This window comes from Drosophila sulfurigaster, unplaced genomic scaffold (genome assembly GCF_023558435.1).
Source record: "Drosophila sulfurigaster albostrigata strain 15112-1811.04 unplaced genomic scaffold, ASM2355843v2 contig_289_pilon, whole genome shotgun sequence".
Taxonomy (NCBI): domain Eukaryota; kingdom Metazoa; phylum Arthropoda; class Insecta; order Diptera; family Drosophilidae; genus Drosophila; species Drosophila sulfurigaster.
The window spans coordinates 342,981-367,739 of record NW_026909668.1 but is presented as its reverse complement, the minus strand read 5'-3'; the positions used below and the strand labels follow the sequence as shown (position 1 = coordinate 367,739).

General features: G+C 36.2%; 1 protein-coding gene across 1 annotated transcript; it reads right to left on the bottom strand.

The window, feature by feature from the left end:
• Window positions 1–4,270: 4,270 nt before the first annotated feature.
• Window positions 4,271–10,889, bottom strand: LOC133849768 (uncharacterized). The gene is made up of 3 exons (XM_062285856.1): window positions 10,783–10,889; window positions 4,907–5,087; window positions 4,271–4,829 (listed from the first exon to the last, which is right to left on the bottom strand). The coding sequence occupies exons 1-3, from the start codon at window positions 10,809–10,811 to the stop codon at window positions 4,692–4,694; spliced, it is 348 nt and encodes a 115-aa protein (XP_062141840.1). The 5' UTR covers window positions 10,812–10,889; the 3' UTR covers window positions 4,271–4,691.
• Window positions 10,890–24,759: the final 13,870 nt, after the last annotated feature.

Sequence of the window (24,759 nt, the reverse complement as noted above, 5' to 3'; positions counted from 1 at the left end):
TGACTATGTACATAATTGCTCAATACTTTAAAAAATAGATAATTAACATATGTATCATTTCCCAATATATACTACATAGCAAATTATCATAGTTTCCGAGAAAATTCAAAATAACATCTACATTTTCCGATTATACGCTCTCCTAGACTTTGTCAGAGAAGGCGCGCATTGCTATAATATAAACATAAAAATTCGAATGCTTTGCAATTTGTTTTATTCAAATCGTGATATTCCTTTTCGAGAAAATCGCATTTTAGTAGAATAGTACACATTTTTGAATTTTTGCGCAATACCTAAAGTAGTCAAAACGTTGCCAAATTTAAAAATGGCGATCATGCACATACCTATTTATCATATTTATTACCCATATATATCCCCAACTTATTGGCCATGTCGCGCTATTTCATTCTATTCGAATCAAATAGACAAATATTTTGCTTTTGTTTTATTCAAATCGGTTAAGCCGTTTTCGGGAAAATTCAATTCTTGTGATTATTGCCAAACTAATATTACCATGGTGGCAACACGTGTTACGGCCGAAAATTGGGCCACCCTTTATGAACTTGGTGGCAACTCTGGAACATAACTATCTACCCGGCAGAACTGGAGGTGTCGATTGGCCATGGGTAAGTACTTACCTCGCCGATCACTACATGGGTACATTTCATACAAAAACGGAAATTAAAGAACGCATTGCTAGGTGCCACTTTGTAAGTAGTGGTGGTCTGCTAGTATGTGCTTATTTCCCCAGCAACGAACTAGCGCTCAGAACTGCAGGGCAATCATTTTAAATAATTATTAAACTATGAATATATGTATGTATATTAGAGCATAATTGAAGAGCTATATTATGACTGCAACTCTTCTGAATTTACATATATGTATATATAATTATATGTTCGCGGTGCACGAACAGTAAAAAAATAAAACACAAGGATTTATTTTTGTTTACTTAATAGACTACTTTATTTTTATTTATAAGCTCGCGGGCTACGCGTCTTAAGTGAGGAAAGTGTCTTTAAAACTGAACTCACAATATGCTGAGCTCTAACATGAAAGTTCTTATTACGACTTAGGGCTAACATACGTGTGATGTTTTGTGTTTGTGTTAGTGCAGTAATGCTGAGTCCTCAAGTTGTAAATGGAAAATTTTAATGGACTTTGGATTTTTTGGAAGTGGCTCGATCGCCAATGTAATAGGATCTTTTGTTTGTGACAGTTGGTGCCGTTGCGACAAATGTTTATGTTTATGATATGATTTGTGGGAAAGAATTTGGAAGGGGAATAATTGTGAGTGTTTGTCATGTACGAGAAATTATTCTGGTGGTGGATATATTACTATATATATAACAACTTTAACTTAATACCATTATGAGAGAAAAACACAAATGAAAATTTTGTTTTCGAAATATTTGTCTATAATTGAAAAATGTTTAAAAATATATGTATATACATAATAAGTTCCAGTGAAGTCCTGGACGAAATTTGATGTACATAGGTCTTGTACGTTGATGTACACAGTACATTCAAGTGGTCCACATGAACACCAAGTCGAAGCTTGTTGCGCCAAAGAGGAGGTGTTGGACGTTGATGTACACAGTACATTCAAGTGGTCCACATGAACACCAAGTCGAAGCTTGTTGCGCCAAAGAGGAGGTGTTGGACGTTGATGTACACAGTACATTCAAGTGGTCCACATGAACACCAAGTCGAAGCTTGTTGCGCCAAAGAGGAGGTGTTGGACGTTGATGTACACAGTACATTCAAGTGGTCCACATGAACACCAAGTCGAAGCTTGTTTCATAAGTACCTGAAATGAAATTAAAGTGATTAAATTAAAGTTTTTAGGACAACAATAATAATGAAAAACTATTTGGCAATCAAGAATCAGAAGACAAAACAAAGATTAAAAACATTTATCAGTCGGAGATTTGACATAATTTGCAAGTAATATAATTTTGTGAATCACCATAATAATCTCGTATGCAATTATTGCATATAGGTCGATCACAAAAATGCACTGGGATTCGGAAGGTGGTTTCTGCTCAGCACAGCAGTGTAAACAAAACCATCTAGAGAATCTCCATACCAGAAGTTTATCAAACAATTCGCTCCTAAATAAATCATGCGATTTTAAATTAGTAAGCGAAGTGTTTGATAAAATCTTTCAGCGTATTGCAAAATAAAAATGCCACAGTTGTAGCTATCAAATTGAGTATTCATGTGGTATTTTAAAATATAATAATTTTCAAACAGAGAAGTTTTCCCCGAATCCCCGAAGGGTCTAAAAATATTATTTTTTTACTGGACTTGTTAATAAATAAAATATAAAAATGATTTTCAAAGCAATGGGGAATTATAAGTAATTTAAATTTATGAGATCTAATACATTTGCCAATTAATTTATCATTATTAAAACAAAATTGTCTAATTGACAAGGCAAATTTATGATGGTTTCGATTTTGTTTTCGTATATCAGAACAGTGAGGCTAACATCAACGATAAAGTTTGTTAGCCAGCGATGATCGATTAACGAAAACAAATCACCCACAAAATTTTAAAACAAATTGTTGACTATCAAGTCACCATGAACTTTCCTGAAAAGAGACTCAAAGTTTAATATTATTATTTGTTGATTTAAATTTAGGTTGTTAGTTTCAGATTTTAATCTAATAATTAATTTTTTATGGATATCTTCCATATTAAATTTAGTTGAAATGGCTGAATTCGAGTAGTCCTGTTCAAAAATTTTTTCAACCTCCATTTTACAATCTTTGACTTCAGAGTCATGGAATTTTTCCAAAGTGGAAAAATCATTTTTAAACATTCCACTTTAAGCTTCTTCAAAGCTGGCTTTTGCCATCTTTCAATATGTCGAGAGAGCTTTCGCTTATCAGCCATTTCATCTAAATATTTATTTTCGTTAATTCTAAGTTTATTATTTTTGGTCTAATGATAGTTACGTTGGTTAGTTGGTCGTGTGAAGGGAGAGAAGTTGAAGCTGCTTCATGACGGAAACAGAGCATTCCTCCATTTTCGAATAAAGCGGCCCAATTTTAACCCCTTCTTATTATTCGGTTTAATAATACTATGCTTAACTACTTTAAAAACTATTCAATTTGCCCGTTGCTTGGTCTTTTGCCAGATGAATCAATAAATATTCCAATAATATTAGTCAGAAGGGAACATATACAATATACTTTTTAAAATGAACTCTAACATTTTCGGACAGTAAAAATATTGTTCGCGTAAGATGTATTAAATTTATTTAAATTATTAATGACTTCAATGTAAATGGTTTCAAATTTTTACGAAACGGATTTGCAAAGTTATTGAATTTAGTGTTATATCAGTTACTTTATCATTTAATGGTGTTTGGGCAAAAATTGTTCATTTAAACTTAAAAAATGTATCGTTACGGTAATTTATAAAATATGCTTTGGCGTTATCAACTATCTTATTAATACATGGAGAAAGAAGAATGATTGCAAGATTCTTGAACCATTTTTCTAATTCTAGCACGTTGTCAATCGAATAGGCGTAACCTAAGCAATTTCTTAAAATGTTCTTAATTCAGTGTTGTGCAAGCCAACTATTTCATCAATATTACGGCACATAATTTTGCAATAGTGACTTGTACAAAACTGAACACAAACGATAGGAAAAATGGAACTATTATTATATACATAATTAAAACAAATTTCATTATAATTTACAATATCAAGATTATTAAACTCTTTTAAAATGGCCCCAATAATAGCAAAATTAACATCAGTTATTATTCTCCTGCAAATAGGCCATTTGAATCGATTTTTAAACGAGACTCCGTAACTCGCACAAAATCTTCCATTGTCATACGATGTATGATTCGAAAGTATTGCATGAGCTACTGGGAATACAATATGGAGCTAGGGATATGGGCTACTAATGAATACAAAAATATTCTCTTCTCTACAAAGTGCAAAGGCTGCACTACGTTTCCTGTGGCATCCATATGTAATTCAATAATAATTTTATATGGGTCAATAACATATTAATATGTTCTTTGTCCCATAAAAGACTTCGAGTTTGGTTGATAAATACTGAATAAAATGAGAATGCCCTTTAGAAATCATACCGAAAGCATCGACAAAAGGATCCTTGTCGAAATCAAATTTGGCGTTGTTTTCTGATATTAAATTTCTATAAAAAGGCAGTTTCTCATTTGTCATCTGGTCATTACCAACTAAAGCTCTAGTCATATTTAACTTGTTAATTTTTAATTCTATATTCAAACGCAGTACAGTTTTTATGGAGGCTCTTTCCATAAATCTGTTTACAACCTTGCACTGCGTTTGTTTTTTTAAATACTTAGTATGTGTTATTTTAAGACTACTTGTTAAAACTTGAACGACCCCATCAAAAGACCCTTTAAATATAAAGCTATTGCAAGATGGATCCTTACAATAACCATACGCTACAAAATTTAACTTATTAATTCTTAGCTTCTTAAAGTATAGAACACACGCATTATTATGAGAGCTGTAAGCTTCTCTAATCATGTGCTCTATACTTTTGAAGCAGAGAACTGGTTAGTTAATAAAGAATATATATTTTAAAATCGATTACCTTAAATTTACAGTCCTCATAATTGCATTTTGAAAACATTGCACGTGGGCTATTCAAATTGTCAACTAGGAGGACCGATCGATTCAAACTTGCATTTCCACTGTGGCATTTTTTCGAAAGCATTTCAAATTGGCTTCTATTAATGTTTCGTCTGCCGGCTCAATGGAAATTTCAGTAGACTCATAGACTCCATTAGGGACATCATTGAATTTTGCCTGAAACTATATAAAAATTCAAATTAGAATTGAAATGATCTACAAATATTTACATATATTAAATTCAAATTTTTAATACTTACACGTTGGAAGCACTTTAGCAAGGCATAACGAGTCTTGCTAGTGTTGGCAAATGGAACCACTCGCTTCTGATTGGCATTTAGTTTGTCCAACAATATTTGGTAATCCAACGTCGAAAGTGTGCTTCCGGAAATTAGTCCTTCGGAAACTGCCTCCTGTACAGCATTCTTGTATCCATAGTTGCTATAAATGCAAAGGAAACATTGAAATTATTTATTTATTTACATGTTACTTATTATACACAATTATTATTGTGAAGAAGGAAGTGCTAGCTACTAAGGCCATCGACTCTGATATTATTACTTGTATTAAATACAGGGACGTTTTAAAGGCAGTACAGGGACTTTTCAGATATTGAGAAAAATTGTGTTGCAAAGTGAATAATAATAATTTTTATCTATATATATGTATATGTATATATATTTATACACTTCGAATATATATTTATGGCATTGAAAATTCAAAACAATATTATTCACTTTGAACACACACTTTTCCAATCAATTTATATTTTCCCGGAATGGCCGCTGCATTGTCACAAAAGCGCCACTGCATATATATATACATGCATATACGTCGGGAAACAATAAATTCAGGAAGCACAGAATTGTTGCGAAGTTCTAAGTTCGGGGAAGTACAGAATTCATGCGAAGGCATAGCAGCAGAGACGGTGGCAGCCTCTGCTGGTGAGTGAGGTCCGTTGACGAGTTACCGAAAGTCGTGAGATAGAAAGAGATGACGATAGAGGCTCAATTTGAGAGAGAGATGCTGAGAGAGCAGGATTGAGCGTAATGATCGATGAGAGTAGATTCAGTCTAGTTTCGGTAACGAGTGTGAGCGGAACTCGCTGTGCTGCCGCATCGATAATAAAACTTGAGTGACAATGGATGAAATTACCGGTCTTCCGACATCAGAAGTGGGATCGCCTTCGCCACAAGAGCACAGCTCCGCTCAATATATGGCAGCGCTGGAAGAGCAAAATAAAATCTAATGGAAATTATAAAAGCCATGCAGGCGCCAAGAGCCTCGGCGTCAGATGGGAAAACCACGCATGTGACACTGCCCAAATTTAATCCCGATGGCGCTGGAACAGATGCATCAGCATGGTGCACTACGGTCGATTTAATCTTCGCAGATAATGTGCTCAAAGGCAGCGCCCTGGTAATAGCACTAAGCAAAGCGCTGGAAGGCAGTGCCTCGCAATGGCTGTCCCAGGTATGCTTTGCTGGCATCACCTGGACCCAATTCAAGGAACTGTTCATCCAGAGATTCGTAGGCATTGAGACAACGGCTGCCGTACTGATTAATGTTTTAAATGGGCATCCCATATCTGGAGAAAGCTTTGCGGAATATGACAGTCGCATAGTTACGCTATTATTATCCAAGTGGAAATCGACGGAACTGGAGGAGATTGCGGTGTCAATAGCGTTAGCCCACATATCACAAATTGACAATAATTTGCTGCGTTGGGTTTTACGACGAACGTGACGACGCGTAATAAACTTCAGCGGCAGCTGCAGGCTTACGTATTCAAGAAGCGCAAAACGAAAATGATGAAAACTCATCAAACGCGGACAAGAAGAAACCACGAATGCAGTTGCAGGTAAAATGCCATTGTTGTGGAAAAATTGGACACAAATACGCCCAATGCCGCGCTCACATGAAGAGCTCATCCTTCACCAAAGGAAAGAATCACAGTGGAAGCAGCGTGTCCGGAGTAAAGGAGCGTTCAAACATAAGATGCTACAAGTGCGGTGAGGTTGGACGTATTGCTTCTGTATGTCAGGTTCTACAGCCCAAAGGCTTATTCTATCAAAGGGGTGAGACCTTTCCATTTTCTTTGACTCGGGTGCCGAGTGTTCTTTGATAAAAGAAAAATTAATTCACAAAATTGCTGGAAAAAGATTTAATAATTTAATTGTACTACGAGGAATTGGCGACAATATTGTTAAGAGCCATTTGCAGATTTTGTCTACGGTTCAAATATCCCAATTTAATTTAGAAATTTTGTTCCATGTCGTATTAGACAATTATTTAAAGCACGACATAATGATTGGTCAAGATATATTCCAGCTTGGTTTTGGTGTTATGATCGAAACAGACAAATTTAATATTTACAAAACTAAGATTATTAATGCTGTACATGAAGATACATCAATTTTGAAAATTTACTTGATACCAACATAGAATTAAGTGAAATTGATAAATGTAAGCTAAAAACGTATTGGAAAAATATTCTGACAATTTTATAAATGGAATCCAACTAAACGCGTAACCACAGGAGCATTAGAAATTCGTTTGATAGACGAGAATAAAACTGTTCAAAGGCGCCCATATCGACTCAGTGCAGATGAAAAGCTATTAGTTAGAGAAAAATAGACCAAATGATTAAATCAAATGTGATCCGTCCAAGCAATTCGCCATTTGCAAGTCCAATGCTATTAGTTAAAAGAAAGATGGCAGCGACAGACTGTGCATTGATTTTCGTGAGCTAAATTCAAACACCATCTCAGATAAGTACCCGTTGCCATTGATTTCTGATCAGATAGATCGCTTGCGAGGCGGAAAATATTTCTCTACTTTAGACATGGCCAGCGGATTTTATCAAATACCGATTCACCCTGACTCCATAGAAAGAACAGCATTCGTTACCCCAGAGGATCAGTACGAATTTCTGGTGATGCCATTTGGGTCAAAAATGCATCTTCTATTTTTCAACGTGCCATAGTCCGAGCCTTGGGTGACTTAGCCTATTCCTACGTAGTGGTCTACATAGATGACGTGCTGATTGTACCAGAAACAAAGGAGGAAGCATATGAAAGGTTAGGCATAGTGCTGAGAGTTTTGTCTGAGGCAGGTTTACATTTAATATAAAGAAGTGCGCTTTTCTTCGCACAGGAATAGAGTACCTCGGATTCTATATTAAAGATGGTGAAATTAAACCGAATCCAAGTAAAATAGAAGCCCTGTCTGTTCTGTCGCCACCATCCACTGTAACGCAGTTAAGGCAATTCATAGGTTTGGCATCGTACTTCAGACAATTTGTCCCGCGGTTCTCAGAGCAGATGAAGCCGCTCTATGAGTTGACCTCTAAACTAAAGACGTTTGATTGGAAAGAAGCATGAGCAGATCCGACAGAAGATTATCAAAGTACTGACGTCTGACCCTGTACTGACAATCTTTGACCCTGAACTTCAAATCGAATTGCATACAGATGCCAGTGCTGATGGGTATGGCGCAATGCTAATACACAAAATAGATGGTAAACGAAGAGTAGTTGAATATTTTAGCAAACGCACGACAGTATCCGAAGCTAAATATCACTCATATGAGCTGGAAACATTAGCTGTTTACAATGCAGTAAAACACTTCAGACATTATTTACATGGTAGAAAATTTGTTGTGCACACCGATTGCAATTCACTAAAAGCGACTCAAACGAAAGCTGAATTGACCCCAAGAGTACACCGTTGGTGGGCGTATTTACAGAGCTTTTGATTTTAGCGTTGAGTACAGAAAGGGTAGCCAAATGGCGCATGTGGACTTTTATCGCGCAATCCAATTCCTGTAGTTTCAACTGTCATCCGTAGAGCAGAGGTTCGTATAGATCTAGCAGCAATAACAAATAATTGGCTAATAGCCGAATAGCAACGAGATGATAGCATAATAAAAATCATGGACCAATAGCGAAGATATAGAGACAGATGTAATGAAAACTTATGAAATTAGAACTGGGCTATTATATCGCAAGATACAACGTAATGGCAAGACTCGTTGTTTACCAGTGATTCCTAAGGCGTTTAAGTGGTCTGTCATAAACCATGTACACGAGGCTATGATGCATATGGGATGGCAGAAGACTCTAGACAAGGTTTATGAACAATTCTGGTTTGAGCACATGTCTAAATATGTCAAGAAGTTCGTTGAAAATTGCATAACCTGCAAATTATCTAAGCCCCTTCTGGAAAGGCACAAATGGAATTGCACCCCATACCTAAGATTAATATACCTTGGCATACTATCCACGTAGATATAAGTGGCAAGCTCAGTGGAAAAAATGATCTGAAGGAATATATTATTGTCCAGGTAGATGCATTTACAAAGTTTGTTCACTTGTATCACACTCTTAATCTAGACTCAGAAAATTGCATTAAAGCCGTGAAGTCAGGTATATCTTTCTTTGGAGTTCCCAGTCGAATCATCGCAGATCAAGGCAGGAGCTTTGCAAGTAATAAATTCCGTGAATTTTGCTCAACGAATAAAATTGACATGCACTTAATAGCCACGGGCGCAAGCCGTGCCAATGGACAGGTGGAACGTGTCATGAGCACGCTTAAAGGTATGCTAACTGCTGTAGAAACTAGTGAACGTTCTTGGCAGGATGCATTGCAAGATATTCAGTTAGCCATGAATTGCTCTACAAATAGAGTTACAAAATCTAGTGCTCTAGAGTTGCTAATAGGGAAAGAGGCAAGGCCTTTTGGTATGCTGAAAATAAATGAAGAAGATAATATAGTGAATAGAAAATGCTAGAATAAAAGCTAAGAGAAAACATGGACAGTAATGCACGGTACGATAAAGAAAGATTTGACAAAAACAAGGCGAAAGTTATTGCGTATAACGTTGGAGATCATGTTTTACTGAAAGCTGAAGAGCGCCATCAAACAAAACTTGATCCCAAGTTCAAGGGTCCGTTTCAAGTGGTCAAAGTATTAAATGGAGGTCGGTATGAATTGAAATCATTAGTTAATAAGCGGACGTATAAGTACTCACACGAGTCTCTGAGAGCGCTACCAAACAGACAGTTAATCTGCGAATTAACAGGAGAATTCAAAGTAATGATGAGCCCCAAAATGGGGAGAGCCTGAGGTTAGCACAAGTGAATGTGCGTCTGTGTCCCAAGAGGAAAAGAGTATGAAGACGGCACAAGTGAAAGTGCGTCTGTGTCCCAAGAGGAAATGTTGACCGCAATATAGCAGCTGTCTCGCAGGGTCGAACAGTGTTATGGCGGATGGTCTTAGTGACCTGGTGCATATGTTTGCACGGCAAAGATGAATGGCGGATGGTCTTAGTGACCTGGTGCATATGTTTTCACGGCAATAGTGAATGGCGGATGGTCTTAGTGACCTGGTGCATATGTTTGCACGGCAATGATGAATGAAATGAAATGATAAATTTAAGTCATGTAAACGATGAATTGTTTAAAATTAAGAATGGCTCTGTATAAATTTGTAAAAAAAATGAGAAGTTTATGTTAATTGTTGGAATTGTCTGTGGAAAGCGACTCATATAGTTTGTAACTGCTTAAGAGAACAATGATGAAAAGAATCAATGAATAAATTAAATTTAAGGATTTGAATATGAGAACCAATATAATCGATGTTTTCCTGATTTGTTTGGCAATTTAGAAATTCAACACACAGGGACGTGTGATAGGTCAGGAAGGCCGTGTCGGGAAACAATAAATTCAGGGAAGCACAGAATTGTTGCGAAGTTCTAAGTTCGGGAAGTACAGAATTCATGCGAAAGGCATAGCAGCAGAGACGGTGGCAGCCTCTGCTGGTGAGTGAATCCGTTGACGAGTTACCGAAAGTCGTGAGATAGAAAGAGATGACGATAGAGGCTCAATTTGAGAGAGAGAATGCTGAGAGAGCAGGATTGAGCGTAATGATCGATGAGTAGATTCAGTCTAGTTTCGGTAACGAGTGTGAGCGGAACTCGCTGTGCTGCCGCATCGATAATAAAACTTGAGTGACAATGGATGTAATTACCGGTCTTCCGACATATATATACATACATATATGTATGTATGATACTGCATAAAGTGCGCACCGGATGTAATACATGCAATAATGTATGTACTACTTTATGTACTTACGATTTGGTGGACATCAATTTACGTGGCATTTTCAATATTTTGTTTACTCTCACTTTATAAACTTTATATTTAAATCACTTGTGCAGAACTTGTTGTTTAGCAGAACATACAGCCACTAACCATACAATACATAGATGCTTCGCCCAGAACAATTTTTGTATCATCAAAAACAGTATTATTGCGACCCCAGTCGGGTGCGTGCGCTGCGATTCGAACACCGAGCCTCTTCGGCTCATTCGAAAATTCGAAGTTCTAACGCAGCGCGCAGCGTTGAGTTCAGTCGCAGATCAAATGCGGAGCGATGAGCACGGGCGCATTTCGTTGCGCTCTGCTTTCGTTTCTATGTATGCGTGTATGTATCTACATGCTCGGCTATATTAGTATGTGTATGCATATGAATTTTTGCAACGTGCAGTTGCCTCACTGACAAGCAGCTAGCGCACGTCAATTTTGTTTTGCCGCGACGAAAGTCTCGAAGATGAAGTCAGTGACTGTTCGTGCCTTCGACTCTTCGTGCCTATATACTGGCAATTTACCGCCGGCGAAATTCAAAGTGCGTTGGCTTTACTCGTAATGTGTTGGCGGGTGTGGAAAAGTGCTTGGGTTCAAATCCCGTCTTTTTTATTTATATTTTATTTTCATTTTTATTTATATTTTCATTTTTACAAATTAAAAAATTTAAATATTCATTTATAAATTCTTTATTTTTTATCAAAACTTTTGATTTAATTTTTACTAACTAAAATATTACAATATATAAAAATAAAAACAATATTTTTTCAGAAAATATATACAAAATTATACTTTTTTAATTATTATCCGATGAAAAACAATTATTATTTATTTCAGAAATATTATCTAATTCTAAATGCCAAACTGTCTAGAATTGGAGTGGGTTGTATGCGTGTGTAGCTTGCCCGTGTGTATGTGTAATACACATTGCAAGAGTTGTTGTTGCAACTACAAGTGATTGGCACGCGCCAATTGTTATTTTGTTTGTCGACAGTTTAATCTGTTTTGTTTTGATTTGACAAATTTTCTTTTCGATCATTTTGACCGCGCTTTTCTTCTTCTTATTAATTTACCATAAGCTCGTGTAACATGCATATGTGTATATGCAAATATGTACATATGTACATATATGGAAAGCAAAGTGATTGGCACGCGCCAATTTTTTGTTGTTTTTTGTCTTTTTTCCTTTGCATTATTCAACCGCGCTTTTCTTGTTCTTTTCAAATTTGTCTGCGTGTGGTAAGACTTGCGTCGATTTTTAGAGATTAATTGCTTGCGTTTTTTGATTTATAAAATATTAAAATGGCTAATTTAATAAAAAAGATGTCAGGAAAAGTGGGCTTACTTGCAGCATTGATTCATGCCATCGAAGCTATAGGGATAGCTCAGAGCACTTTCCTGTCCGTTTGTTCCGCTTTCCGAAAACTGAAACTCTCCGTCGCGAATGGGTTTCGAAATGTAAATTACAGAAGGGAATCAATATTGCCGGGGCGGTAATATGTAACATACATTTTGAGTCGAGGTATTTAGGGGTAAAAATTAAAAGCAGGGGCTTTGCCGACTCTGCGATTAGTAGATGAGCCGAAGCTAAATTTAAATACATGTTTGTTCACAGAGAACACTGATGTGTTTTCATTTTGCGAAGAGATAGAACCAATTTCTATTTTTCAAAGTGCACATAGGCCACTGGAGCCCACAAGCATTGATTGTGTGGAAATGGCAGAGAGCCCAATATATGAAAACAAAAGCTCTGTAAGCAAAGTTGATGTAGATATACCAACTAATAATAATGATAATAACTTTTGCGACAATTGCCTAAGAAAAGAGCAAAACGAAATGCATTATAGGAACAAATACTGGTCAACGATTGAAAAACTGAATAAAGAGAAAAAAAAGAATAATATGTATACGAAAAAATAAGGCTGCTACAAATGAAATTAAGAAATGAAAAAGTAAGAAAACTGAAATATGTAAAATATAAAAAAAATGACAGCAATCTATTTGAAATTCTTGACAAGAAAGGTCTATCAGAGAATTCAAACACATTCTGCAAGATGTTGATAAAGAGCAATACAAATAAGTGGCAAGATAAAGAAAGACTAATAGCTCAAAGTATTAATTTTTATTCAGCTAAGGCGTATTCATTTATGAGGATGATCTTGAATTAAATCTCCCATCGAAATCATCGTTACTGAGATGGGCACCAATAAAAATATGACTCCGGGTCTGAATTTCACTTAATAAATGCATTGAAAGAAATATTTTCAAAAATGGATGACAAAAGTAAGAATGCCGTATTATTGTTTGATGAGATGTCAATACGGAAAGGGCTACAATATAATTCCCACCATGACAAAGTGGAAGGTTTTGTGGACGATGGCTATGAAAAATCAAGAGAACTATGCAAGCAGATTTGCGTTTTTATGGTGCAAGGCCTTTATGCCAATTGGAAATTTGTTTTAAGCTATTTTGCTACATCCACTGGACTGTCAGCCATCAAATTAAAATAAATCATTAACAAAAATATAATTGTCGCACAAAACATAGGCCTAACTATCAGAGCAGTGGTATGTGATCAAGGCCCGTATAACAGAGGAGCCTTAACCAAATATGGGGTGAATGACGAAACACCATACTTTTTGTTAATGAGCAGAAAATTCACACAATTTATGATGTCCCCCATTTATTCAAATCCCTTCGGAATATTTTAATGCGTAATTCGATTAAGACCCCAGATGGCCAGGTCTCATGGCAAATTGTTGTTAAATTGTTTGAGATTGACACAAACAACAGTTCAGCTCGATTATGCCCTAAGCTATCAAGGAAGCATGTATATCCTAATTCCTTTGAAAAAATGAAAGTTAAATATGCCACACAGGTATTTAGCCACACAGTAGCATCAGCCATTTATACTTTAATTAAAATGGAACATTCATTGATTGCGAAGATGTAGCACTCTCCACAGCCAAGTTTATTGAAAGAATTAATAAGCTGTTTGATTGCCTTAATAGCAACAATTTATATGATAAAAATCCAAATAGGTTTGCTGTTCAACAAAATAGTGACACGGAAAATTATATGATGGAAATGAAAGACTATTTAATGAAATGTCAATACTCCAACAAAGTTTATTGCATAGATGGACTGATACTATCAATAAATTCAATTTTAATGCTGGCAGAAGATGTATGGAGTGAACGTGATGCATACTTTTTAATATTGTCAAGACTAAATCAGGATCCACTGGAACATTTATTTTATTTAATAAGAAGTAGAGGCGCTACTAATAATAATCAATGCTGTTTGAATTCAATGCAATAATTTCCAAGATGTTGTCAATGAAAATCATCACGTCAAGAAAAACAACTGGAAATTGTGAGCCAGATGATGATATGTTATTAAATGTTATAGAAGAAACAAGGAAAGAACTGGTAGACAAAGCAAATGACCAAGATCAGATGGATAGCAAAGATTTAGAGCTAAGCATTGAAACTTATATGATTGATATAGATAATGAAATCGAATTGGAATATGCACAACCAGCTCTCAGTTACGCTAGTGAGAATGCACTAAGATATTTTATTGGATTTTTGATAATAAATCACAATTGAAATTTAAATGTGATATTTGCCAAATAATTTTATTAAAAGGACGAACTTGCGGATTTTGAACAGAGCGAACATTTCCTGTTTAATAAAAATTTTAAAACTATTAATAATAATTTAAAATTAAAAGCCCCACAAGACGACATCTACGAAGTATTAAAACTACACTACATGGTATTTAAAAATTTTTAAAAATGTTCCATATGCCCGAAAAATAAAGGAAACTATCGTAAATGAATGTATTGCGCAAGTGGAAAGCGTGAAAAAATACTCAAAATGGTATTCAAAATGGCATACATGCAATGAGCACCGACTATTTATATTAAATTATTTCATACTCGTCCTGCTTCGAAAAAACAGTATTTGGCTAACGGAGAAGCTATGTGGCGAGAAGCTAAAAAGCACCCGAAAACTAGAAATTATAAAATCTTGAAAAATAAAAATATAAGAAGCCTTATTAATTGCAGAATCGTCAAAGCCAAGTTTGTCAGTCCGTATATGTGGGGTAACGTAAACAAACACAAATAATTAGATTAGGTGGGGAACATGGAGATTTACAAATAATCTCAAGTCGACTCGAAGGTCATTTGATGACCCCATTGCACTTGCAATGGCCTCCTCGTGGTGTTCCTGGATACCGATCAAGTAAATTTACTTAATTTGTAACTAATTCGAGCGGCGACAAACAAAAATAACAATTGGCGCGTGCCAATCACTTGTAGTTGCAACAACAACTCTTGCAATGTGTATTACACATACACACGGGCAAGCTACACACGCATACAACCCACCCCAATTCTAGACAGTTTGGCATTTAGAATTAGTTATTTCTGAAATAAATAATAATTGTTTTTCATCGGCTAATAATTAAAAAGTATAATTGTGTATATATTTTCTGAAAAATATTGTTTTTATTTTTATATTTCGTAATATTTTAGTTAGTAAAAAATTGAATCAAAAGTTTTGATAAAAAATAAAAAATTTATAAATGAATACTTAAATTTTGTAATTTGTAAAAAATGAAAATATAAATAAAAATGAAAATAAAATATAAATAAAAAATGACGGGATTTGAACCCAAGCACTTTTCCACACCCGCCAACACATTACGAGTAAAGCCAACGCACTTTGATTTTCGCTGACGGTAAATTGCCAGTATATAGGCACGAAGAGTCGAAGGCACGAACAGTCACTCGACTTCATCTTCGATACTTTCGTCGCGGCAAAACAAAATTGACGTGCGCTAGCTGCTTGTCAGTGAGGCAACAGCACGTTGCAAAACTTCATATGCATACACATACTAATATAGGCATGTAGATACATACACGCATATATAGAAACGAAAGCAGAGCGCAACGAAATGCGCCCGTGCTCATCGCTCCGCATTTGATCTGCCACTGAACTCAACGCTGCGAGCTGCGTTAGAACTTCAATTTTCGAATGAGCCGAAGAGGCTCGGTATTCGAACTTCGAATCGCAGCGCACGGCCCGACTGGGGTCGCAATAATACTGTTTTTGATGATACAAAAATTGTTCTGGGCGAAGCATCTATGTATTGTATGGTTAGTGATACAGCACTATTCCGTTATGTTCCAGAGTTGCCACCAAGTTCATAAAGGGTGGCCCAACTTTCGGCCGTAACATGTGTTGCCACCATGGTAATATTAGTTTGGCAATAATCACAAGAATTGAATTTTCCGAAAACGGCTCAACCGATTAGAATAAAACAAAAGCAAAATATTTGTCTATTTGATTCGAATAGAATGAAATAGCGCGACATAACCAATAAGTTGGGGATATATATGGGTAATAAATATGATAAATAGGTATGTGCATGATCGCCATTTTTAAATTTGGCAACGTTTTGACTACTTTAGGTATTGCGCAAAATTCAAAAATGTGTACTATTCTACTAAAATGCGATTTTCTCGAAAAGGAATATCACGATTTGAATAAAACAAATTGCAAAGCATTCGAATTTTTATGTTTATATTATAGCAATGCGCGCCTTCTCAGACAAAGTCTAGGAGAGCGTATAATCGAAAAATGTAGATGTTATTTTGAATTTTCTCGGAAACTATGATAATTTGCTATGTAGTATATATTGGGAAATGATACATATGTTAATTATCTATTTTTAAAAGTATTGACCAATTATGTACATAGTCAAAATGTTGAAAAATCTGCAAAACAAAAATTCGACGCTAACTTTTACTAGCTTCGCAAATGTTAAGCGTTGCCATGCCAAATTGAAATTTATTTGTAATTATTTGTATTTGTTTGCGCATGAGCCAAAAACAACATATCTATGTCGTCTGGCCCTGCGACTTTAGATATTGTGTTATATCCTCTACGGAGGACGTAGCCCTTGGGATAAACCCATCGATGCTCTCGTCCGTTAACGCCAACGAAACTGCTCCAGTTTCTGCTGGTTCGCAACCACTCCATTTCATTCGCCCAAATCCACGTTTTACCAGCGTGCCTGAACTGGTCTTCAAAGATTTAGCGAAAGTGTCCCTCAAATTCTCCCATTTTTATTTCATTTCTAAAATATAAAAATAATTAATTTTCATTTCACAGATTCCTTGCAACTGGAGACAGTTTTAGTACAATTGGACACAGCCATAGAATATATGTATGAACACTACACAACTGTTTCATTGTACAAAAACTGAACTTGATTTGATAAAACAATATAATTACCACTTTCTTCCAGCTCAATCCAATTTCGTCCCATATCTTGTTCCTTTTTGTTACGTTTTTATAGTCCGGCGGACGCGGACTCATATAAAATTTTATTTTTTCGACTAATTCGATGAGTCGCTCCACTTTCGACATTATTGCTGTTTTGTCTGCCAATTGTTTTACGCATTCAATATGCAGCTCCACTTTTGCCCTTGTTTACATTAGTGAACGTGTGAATGGCAAAAGACATAGCGGCAGCAGCGCAAATAAATCGCAAAGGGAACAGCGTGAATTAATCGCAGCGGCGTTGTAGCTTAAGAGATTTAATCATCTCTCACACCACAGCCAATAAATCGCAGCGGCAGCGGCAGGGATATATGTATAATTATATTGCGTCTTATGATCGTATGTATGCACTAGAGGTCTGTATGAATACAGTCAAAACAGCATTTGGTACTCTCACTCAAAGTTCTGACTGACTGAGTGAGACATTGTGTATAAAACGGATTTGGCAAATGTGGTGAAGGCATGAGTAGAAAATTTACCGTATCCGAACGGCGAGGCAATGCAAGAATGAGTTTCGCTACCGAGTACTCGGTTGGTTGTGCACCGCATTGGCGATGCCAAATTTTTGCGTGTTTGTTTTATACCCGCTACCCATAGGGTAGAATCACTAACCATACAATACATAGATGCGTCACGTCATACAACCAAAACGTCTCATTAAAAACAGTATTATTGCCGCCCCAGTCGGGCCGTGCGCTGCGATTCCAACACCGAGCCTCTTCGGCTCATTCGAAAATTCGAAGTTCTAACTAGAGGTGGGCGCGGGCCTGTATTTTAAGGCCCGGGCCCGCACGAACAAACTCTTTTTGAGAGGCCTGGCCCGGCCGAACACGAAACTTTTCACTAAGGCCCGGCCCGGCACGAAACTTATTTACACATGTAAGGAAATTCAAAAGACATGTAATTTATATATACATATATATATATTTATTAAGGTATTTATATTGAATATTGTTATGTATTTAATGAAAAACAAATTAATTCACATTTTCATTTTAAAATAAAGTTTTTCTACATTTTTGCTTTTTAGCCTAGTGCGTTTTGATTTAAACCATGGCCCACAGATTTGGTAATTTCACAATAGGCCGCCAATTTTTATTTAGTGGTGTGCCAACAAGTAAAATTATGTATAAGCAAATTGATAGTAGCATCGATAAGCAATTAAAATTCGATAAATGGCGGTTCTAATTCGATCAAATCAAAATTGTTTTCAGGCCTACTTCGGGCTTTTACGGGCCGGGCCTTTTCTAAGGCCGGGCGCGCACGAATCTTAATTATAAGGCCCGGGCCCGCCCGAACCCGCTCCGGGCCTGTGTAAGCCCGCGGGCCACGAAAAAAGCCCGGCCAGTGGCCACTAGAGGTGGGCGCGGGCCTGTATTTTGAGGCCCGGGCCCGCACGAAAACAAACTCTTTTTTGACCGGCCCGGCCCGGCCGAACACGAAACTTTTCATTAAGGCCCGGCCCGGCCCGGCACGAAACTTATTTACACATAAGGAAATTCAAAAGACATGTAATTTATATATACATATATATATTTATTAAGGTATTTATTGTTATATATTTATTATTATTATTGTTATCTATTTAATAAAAACAAATTAATTCATATTTTTATTTAAAAATAAAATTTTTTCTAAATTTTTGCTCTTTAGCCTAGTGCGTTTTTCATTTAAAACATGGCCCGATGTTGAGAAAAGCCTTTCGCTCGTTGACGAACTGGCTGGAATAGCCAGAATGGTCCTAGCTAATTTGGAAAGGTATTTCAAATCCCTTGCATTTTCAGAATTCTAAAATATGGGTGCCAGGAGCTACTGGATAGGCCAAATATTTATCAAGCTCTATGTCAATATCGCTTTTTCTCAACTTTTCGTTTTTTACATAACTTAAGTCTAAAAATTCAGCAAAGAGTCAACTTTCAAATTATTTGGGTTTATGTTATTAGTCACCATGTCATCAAGGCTACTATTTTTATGATCTCCTACAAATTCGGAGAGCATTGCTCTCACCGTAGCTAAGACATTTTTTTTTCCTCTGAGAGGAAATTCATCTCCCTATAAGGAGGGTTCAAGAAAAGCCCAACCAAATGAGCGATTGCCGGAAGAAACCTGACTTCTAATGCGCTAAGGGTCATTGTTTTAAGCTCACTTATTATCTGGGAATCAAGTGAGCTAGTTCTGCAAAGTTTACATAGTTTTTCAGACCACAATGCAAATATTTGCATTGTTGGTTCTTTAATCAGAACTAAGTGCTTCAGAGCAGTCCTTAAAAGGTTTTAAGAAGCCTAAAACGTTTTCAAGTAATGCAAAATCAAACTACTAATTCGCTGTAGCTCATCTTTTTTTAAGTAAAAGAGTTTTTATTTCCTCTTTTACATCAAATATGCTCAAGAGCATAAAAATGTAGAGTTCCAGCGTGTTTTAACTGCTGTTTCAGCGTTTTGGAAAGCTTACTGTTAAGCTGAGAATGTTTAAAATATTTAACTAAGATTTACAACAATCTACTAAGGCCTTCACTTCCGCAATAGGATTTTTCTCAATCACGTCATCCATGACCAGGTTTAGATTGTGACAAGCACAAGATAGGCGCTTGAAGCTTTTAAATGCCGCAACGACATTTGCACCATTGTCCGTAACAAACACAGCTCGATCCATAGTTTCAAGTCTGCTGAAATCATGCAAAATTTCCTGAACATTTTTGAGAATATTTTCTCCAGTTTTCTTCTTGTCCAAGAACTCCTGATACCTGTAAAAGGTACACAAGTAAGTTAAATGCTTCATAAACATTATTAAAGAAATATGTAAGTATGAACATGTACATTATATGTAATCGTACACAAAAATATATTATAAAATTTGATTTATATTAGTACCTAAAAGAGCGACGTTCAGTCGGAAGCTATCATCCACATAGTGAGCAGTCAGCGATATGAAATTTCGCTGCGTATAGTCGTCACTCCACATGTCGGTCGTGTATGCCAGTTGTTGGTCTTTCAAACTTATGATAAGTTGAGTCTTCAACGTTTCGTACTCTTTCTCCATGATGGTAGTGCTTAACACTTTACGGGATATAACCAAATCATCAAAAGATTGCCTTCAAATTCTGCTCCTATGTCGAGAAGCGCTTGGCTATATTCCCGGAAGCCGCTACCTACCAATTCAGAAAACAAAAGAGTCAATCAATAAGCACGTGTAATGGGAATAGAACTTACCGTCGGTAATATTGAAAGGGTGCAAGTCTTTTGCAACTAAGGCTAGCTGCTTTCGAGCTAAAGAATCCCGAAATCGCGTCGAAACAACTTTTTGGTAAAATGTCCAATTTGGGCTGTGACTCGTCTTGTTGAGACATGCACTTATGGCGGCTGAGGGTGCCCGTGCCTTGTTTCGAATTATGCACCAGCACAGTCTTACAGCTCCGGCAGCACACAAAATCTACATTATTGCCATTATAATTAATGCAATAGAAAAGCTTCCACACTTCACTCCTGCCCTTTTCATTTTGAATAAGCTTTACATATTCACTTTTTTATTTACGGCGTCCTGAATTGTTTGTCGCGACATATTTTAATTTTCACAGATTTTGTAATTTCACCACAATTGTAATTTCACCGCCAATTTTTAATTAGTGGTGTGCAAACAAGTAAAATATTGTATTAGTAAATCGATAGTAGCATCGATAAGCAATTAAAATGCGATAAATGACGGTTCTAATTCGATCAAATCAAAATTTTTTTTCGGGCCTATTTCGGGCTTTTAAGGGCCTATTTCGGGTTTTACGGGCCGGGCCTTTTCTAAAGCCCGGGCCCGCACGAATCTTAATTTTAAGGCCCGGGCCGCCCGAACCCGCTCCGGGCCTGTGTAAGCCCGCGGGCCACGAAAAAGCCCGGCCCGTGCCCACCTCTGGATTCTAACGCAGCGCGCGGCATTAAGTTCAGTCGCAGATCAAATGCGGAGCGATGAGCACGGGCGCATTTCGTTGCTCTCTGCTTTCATTTCTATGTATGCGTGTATGTATCTACATGCTCGCCTATATTAGTATGTGTATGCATATGAAGTTTTGCAACGTGCAGTTGCCTCACTGACAAGCAGCTAGCGCACGTCAATTTTGTTTTGCCGCGACGAAAGTCTCGAAGATGAAGTCAGTGACTGTTCGTGCCTTCGACTCTTCGTGCCTATATACTGGCAATTTACCGTCAGCGAAAATCAAAGTGCGTTGGCTTTACTCGTAATGTGTTGGCGGGTGTGGAAAAGTGCTTGGGTTCAAATCCGTCTTTTTATTTATATTTTATTTTCATTTTTATTTATATTTTCATTTTTACAAATTACAAAATTTAAGTATTCATTTATAAATTCTTTATTTTTTATCAAAACTTTTGATTCAATTTTTACTAACTAAAATATTACGAAATATAAAAATAAAAACAATATTTTTCAGAAAATATATACACAATTATACTTTTTTTAATTATTAGCCGATGAAAAACAATTATTATTTATTTCAGAAATAACTAATTCTAAATGCCAAACTGTCTAGAATTGGGGTGGGTTGTATGCGTGTGTAGCTTGCCCGTGTGTATGTGTATACACATTGCAAGAGTTGTTATTGCAACAAGTGATTGGCACGCGCCAATTATTATTATACCCGCTACCCATAGGGTAGAAGGGTATTATAACTTTGTGCCGGCTGGAAATGTATGTAACAGGTAGAAGGAGGCATCTCCGACCCTATAAAGTATATATATTCTTGATCAGCGTCAACAGTCGAGACGATCTATCCATGTCCGTCTGTCCGTATGAACACCTAGATCTCAGAGACTATAAGAGATAGAGCTATAATTTTTTTCGACAGCATTTGTTATGTTTGCACGCAGATCAAGTTTGTTTCAAATTTTTGCCACGCCCACTTCCGCCCCGAAAATAAAAAACGGATAATAAGCGTTTTAAAGCTAGAGTTGCGAATTTTGGTATATACAATAATAACTATAGCGTTTATGATTGCTGAAAATTTGGTTGCGATCAGATAAAAATTGTAGAAGTTATTAAAGAAATAGTTTTGTATGGGCAAAAACGCCTTCTATGTATGTGTTGTATGTATGCGTATACGTGGATACATGCTCGCCTCTATATTTGTATCTGTATGCACGAGGCACTGCGATAGCTCTATTGGTAGAGTGCAAGCATATTACTGTTGCGGTAGTCGGGGACTGGGGTTCGAGCCCGCTCGGGGTACAAAAATTTTTTTTTTAATCGTATTTATAACAATTATAAATAAAAATTGTGGATTTTATTAAAGAAATATTTTGTATGAGCAAAACCGCCTGCTATGTATGTATTGTACGTATGCGTATACGTCTATACATGCTCGTCTATATTAGCATCTGTATGCATAGGGGTTCTTAAGCAATGCGATAGCTCAGGTGGTAGAGTGTAAGCTGCGCATGTTGTGGTGCCAGGTTCGAACCCGCTCGAAGTACAAACTTTTTTTAACCACCCGGTCGGTAGTGCTCGAGTTCAAATCACGATCAAAAATACATGCATATTTATTTTTAATATTTTGAGATTATTACCGTAATATTTTGCTTTTATTATTTGCTTTTATTTATTGTGCTTTGAGCACACTCGACTGTACCTTTCTTACTTGTTTTTGTTTGTCGACAGTTCAATCTGTTTTGTTTTGATTTGACAAATTTTCTTTTCTATCATTTTGACCGCGCTTTTCTTCTTCTTATTAATTTACCATAAGCTTGTGTAACATGCATATGTGTATATGCAAATATGTACATATGTACATATATGGAAAACAAAGTGATTAGCACGCGCCAATTTTTTGTTGTTTTTTGTCTATTTTCCTTTGCATTATTAAACCGCGCTTTTCTTGTTCTTTCTAATTTGTCTGCGTGTGGTAAGACTTGCGTCGATTTTTTAGAGATTAATTGCTTGGGTTTTTGATTTATAAAATATTAAAATGGCTAATTTAATAAAAAAAAGATGTCAGGAAAAGTGGGTTTACTTGCAGCATTGATTCATGCCAGCGAAGCTATAGGGATAGCTCAGAGCTCTTTCCTGTCCGTTTGTTCCGCTTCCCGAAAAATGAAAATCTCCGTCGTGAATGGGTTTCGAAATGTAAATTACAGAAGGGAGTCAATATTGCCAGGGCGGTAATATGTAACATACATTTTGAGTCGAAGTATTTAGGGGTTAAAAAATTAAAAGCAGGGGCTTTGCCGACTCTGCGATTAGTAGATGAGCCGAAGCTAAATTTAAATACATGTTTGTTCACAGAGAACACTGATGTGTTTTCATTTTGCGAAGAGATAGAACCAATTTCTATTTTTCAAAGTGCACATAAGCCACTGGATCCCACAAGCATTGATTGTGTGGAAAAGGCAGAGAGCCCAATATATGAAAACAAAAGCTCCGTAAGCAAAGTTGATGTAGATATACCAACTAATAATAATGATTATAACTTTTGCGACAATTGCCTAAGAAAAGAGCAAAACAGAAATGCATTATAGGAACAAATACTGGTCAACGATTGAAAAACTGAATAAAGAGAAAAAAAAGAATAATATGTATACGAAAAAAATAAGGCTGCTACAAATGAAATTAAGAAATAAAAAAGTAAGAAAACTAAAATATGTAAAATATAAAAAATGACAGCAATCTATTTGGAATTCTTGACAAGAAAGGTCTATCAGAGAATTCAAACACATTTTGCAAGATGTTGATAAAGAGCAATACAAATAAGTGGCAAGATAAAGAAAGACTAATAGCTCAAAGTATTAATTTTTATTCAGCTAAGGCGTATTCATTTATAAGGGATGATCTTGAATTAAATCTCCCATCGAAATCATCGTTACTGAGATGGGCACCAATAAAAATATGACTCCGGGTCTGAATTTCACTTAATAAATGCATTGAAAGAAATATTTTCAAAAATGGATGACAAAAGTAAGAATGCCGTATTATTGGATGATGAGATGTCAATACGGAAAGGGCTACAATATAATTCCCACCATGACAAAGTGGAAGGTTTTGTGGACGATGGCTATGAAAAATCAAAGAGAACTATGCAAGCAGATTTGCGTTTTTATGGTGCAAGGCCTTTATGCCAATTGGAAATTTGTTTTAAGCTATTTTGCTACATCCACTGGACTGTCAGCCATCAAATTAAAATAAATCATTAACAAAAATATAATTGTCGCACAAAACATAGGCCTAACTATCAGAGCAGTGGTATGTGATCAAGGCCCGTATAACAGAGGAGCCTTAACCAAATATGGGGTGAATGACGAAACACCATACTTTTTGTTAATGAGCAGAAAATTCACACAATTTATGATGTCCCCCATTTATTCAAATCCCTTCGGAATATTTTAATGCGTAATTCGATTAAGACCCCAGATGGCCAGGTCTCATGGCAAATTGTTGTTAAATTGTTTGAGATTGACACAAACAACAGTTCAGCTCGATTATGCCCTAAGCTATCAAGGAAGCATGTATATCCTAATTCCTTTGAAAAATTAAAGTTAAATATGCCACACAGGTATTTAGCCACACAGTAGCATCAGCCATTTATACTTTAATTAAAAATGGAACATTCATTGATTGC

Bases quoted from the DNA above. Each gene is read 5' to 3' on its own strand.
- LOC133849768 (XM_062285856.1), bottom strand. From the start codon at position 10,811: ATGCCACGTAAATTGATGTCCACCAAATC. The intron at 5,088-10,782 runs GTAAGTACATAA...TTGCATTTATAG, and splicing joins AAATTGATGTCCACCAAATC to CAACTATGGATACAAGAATG. The intron at 4,830-4,906 runs GTAAGTATTAAA...ATTTTTATATAG, and splicing joins TGCTAAAGTGCTTCCAACGT to TTTCAGGCAAAATTCAATGA.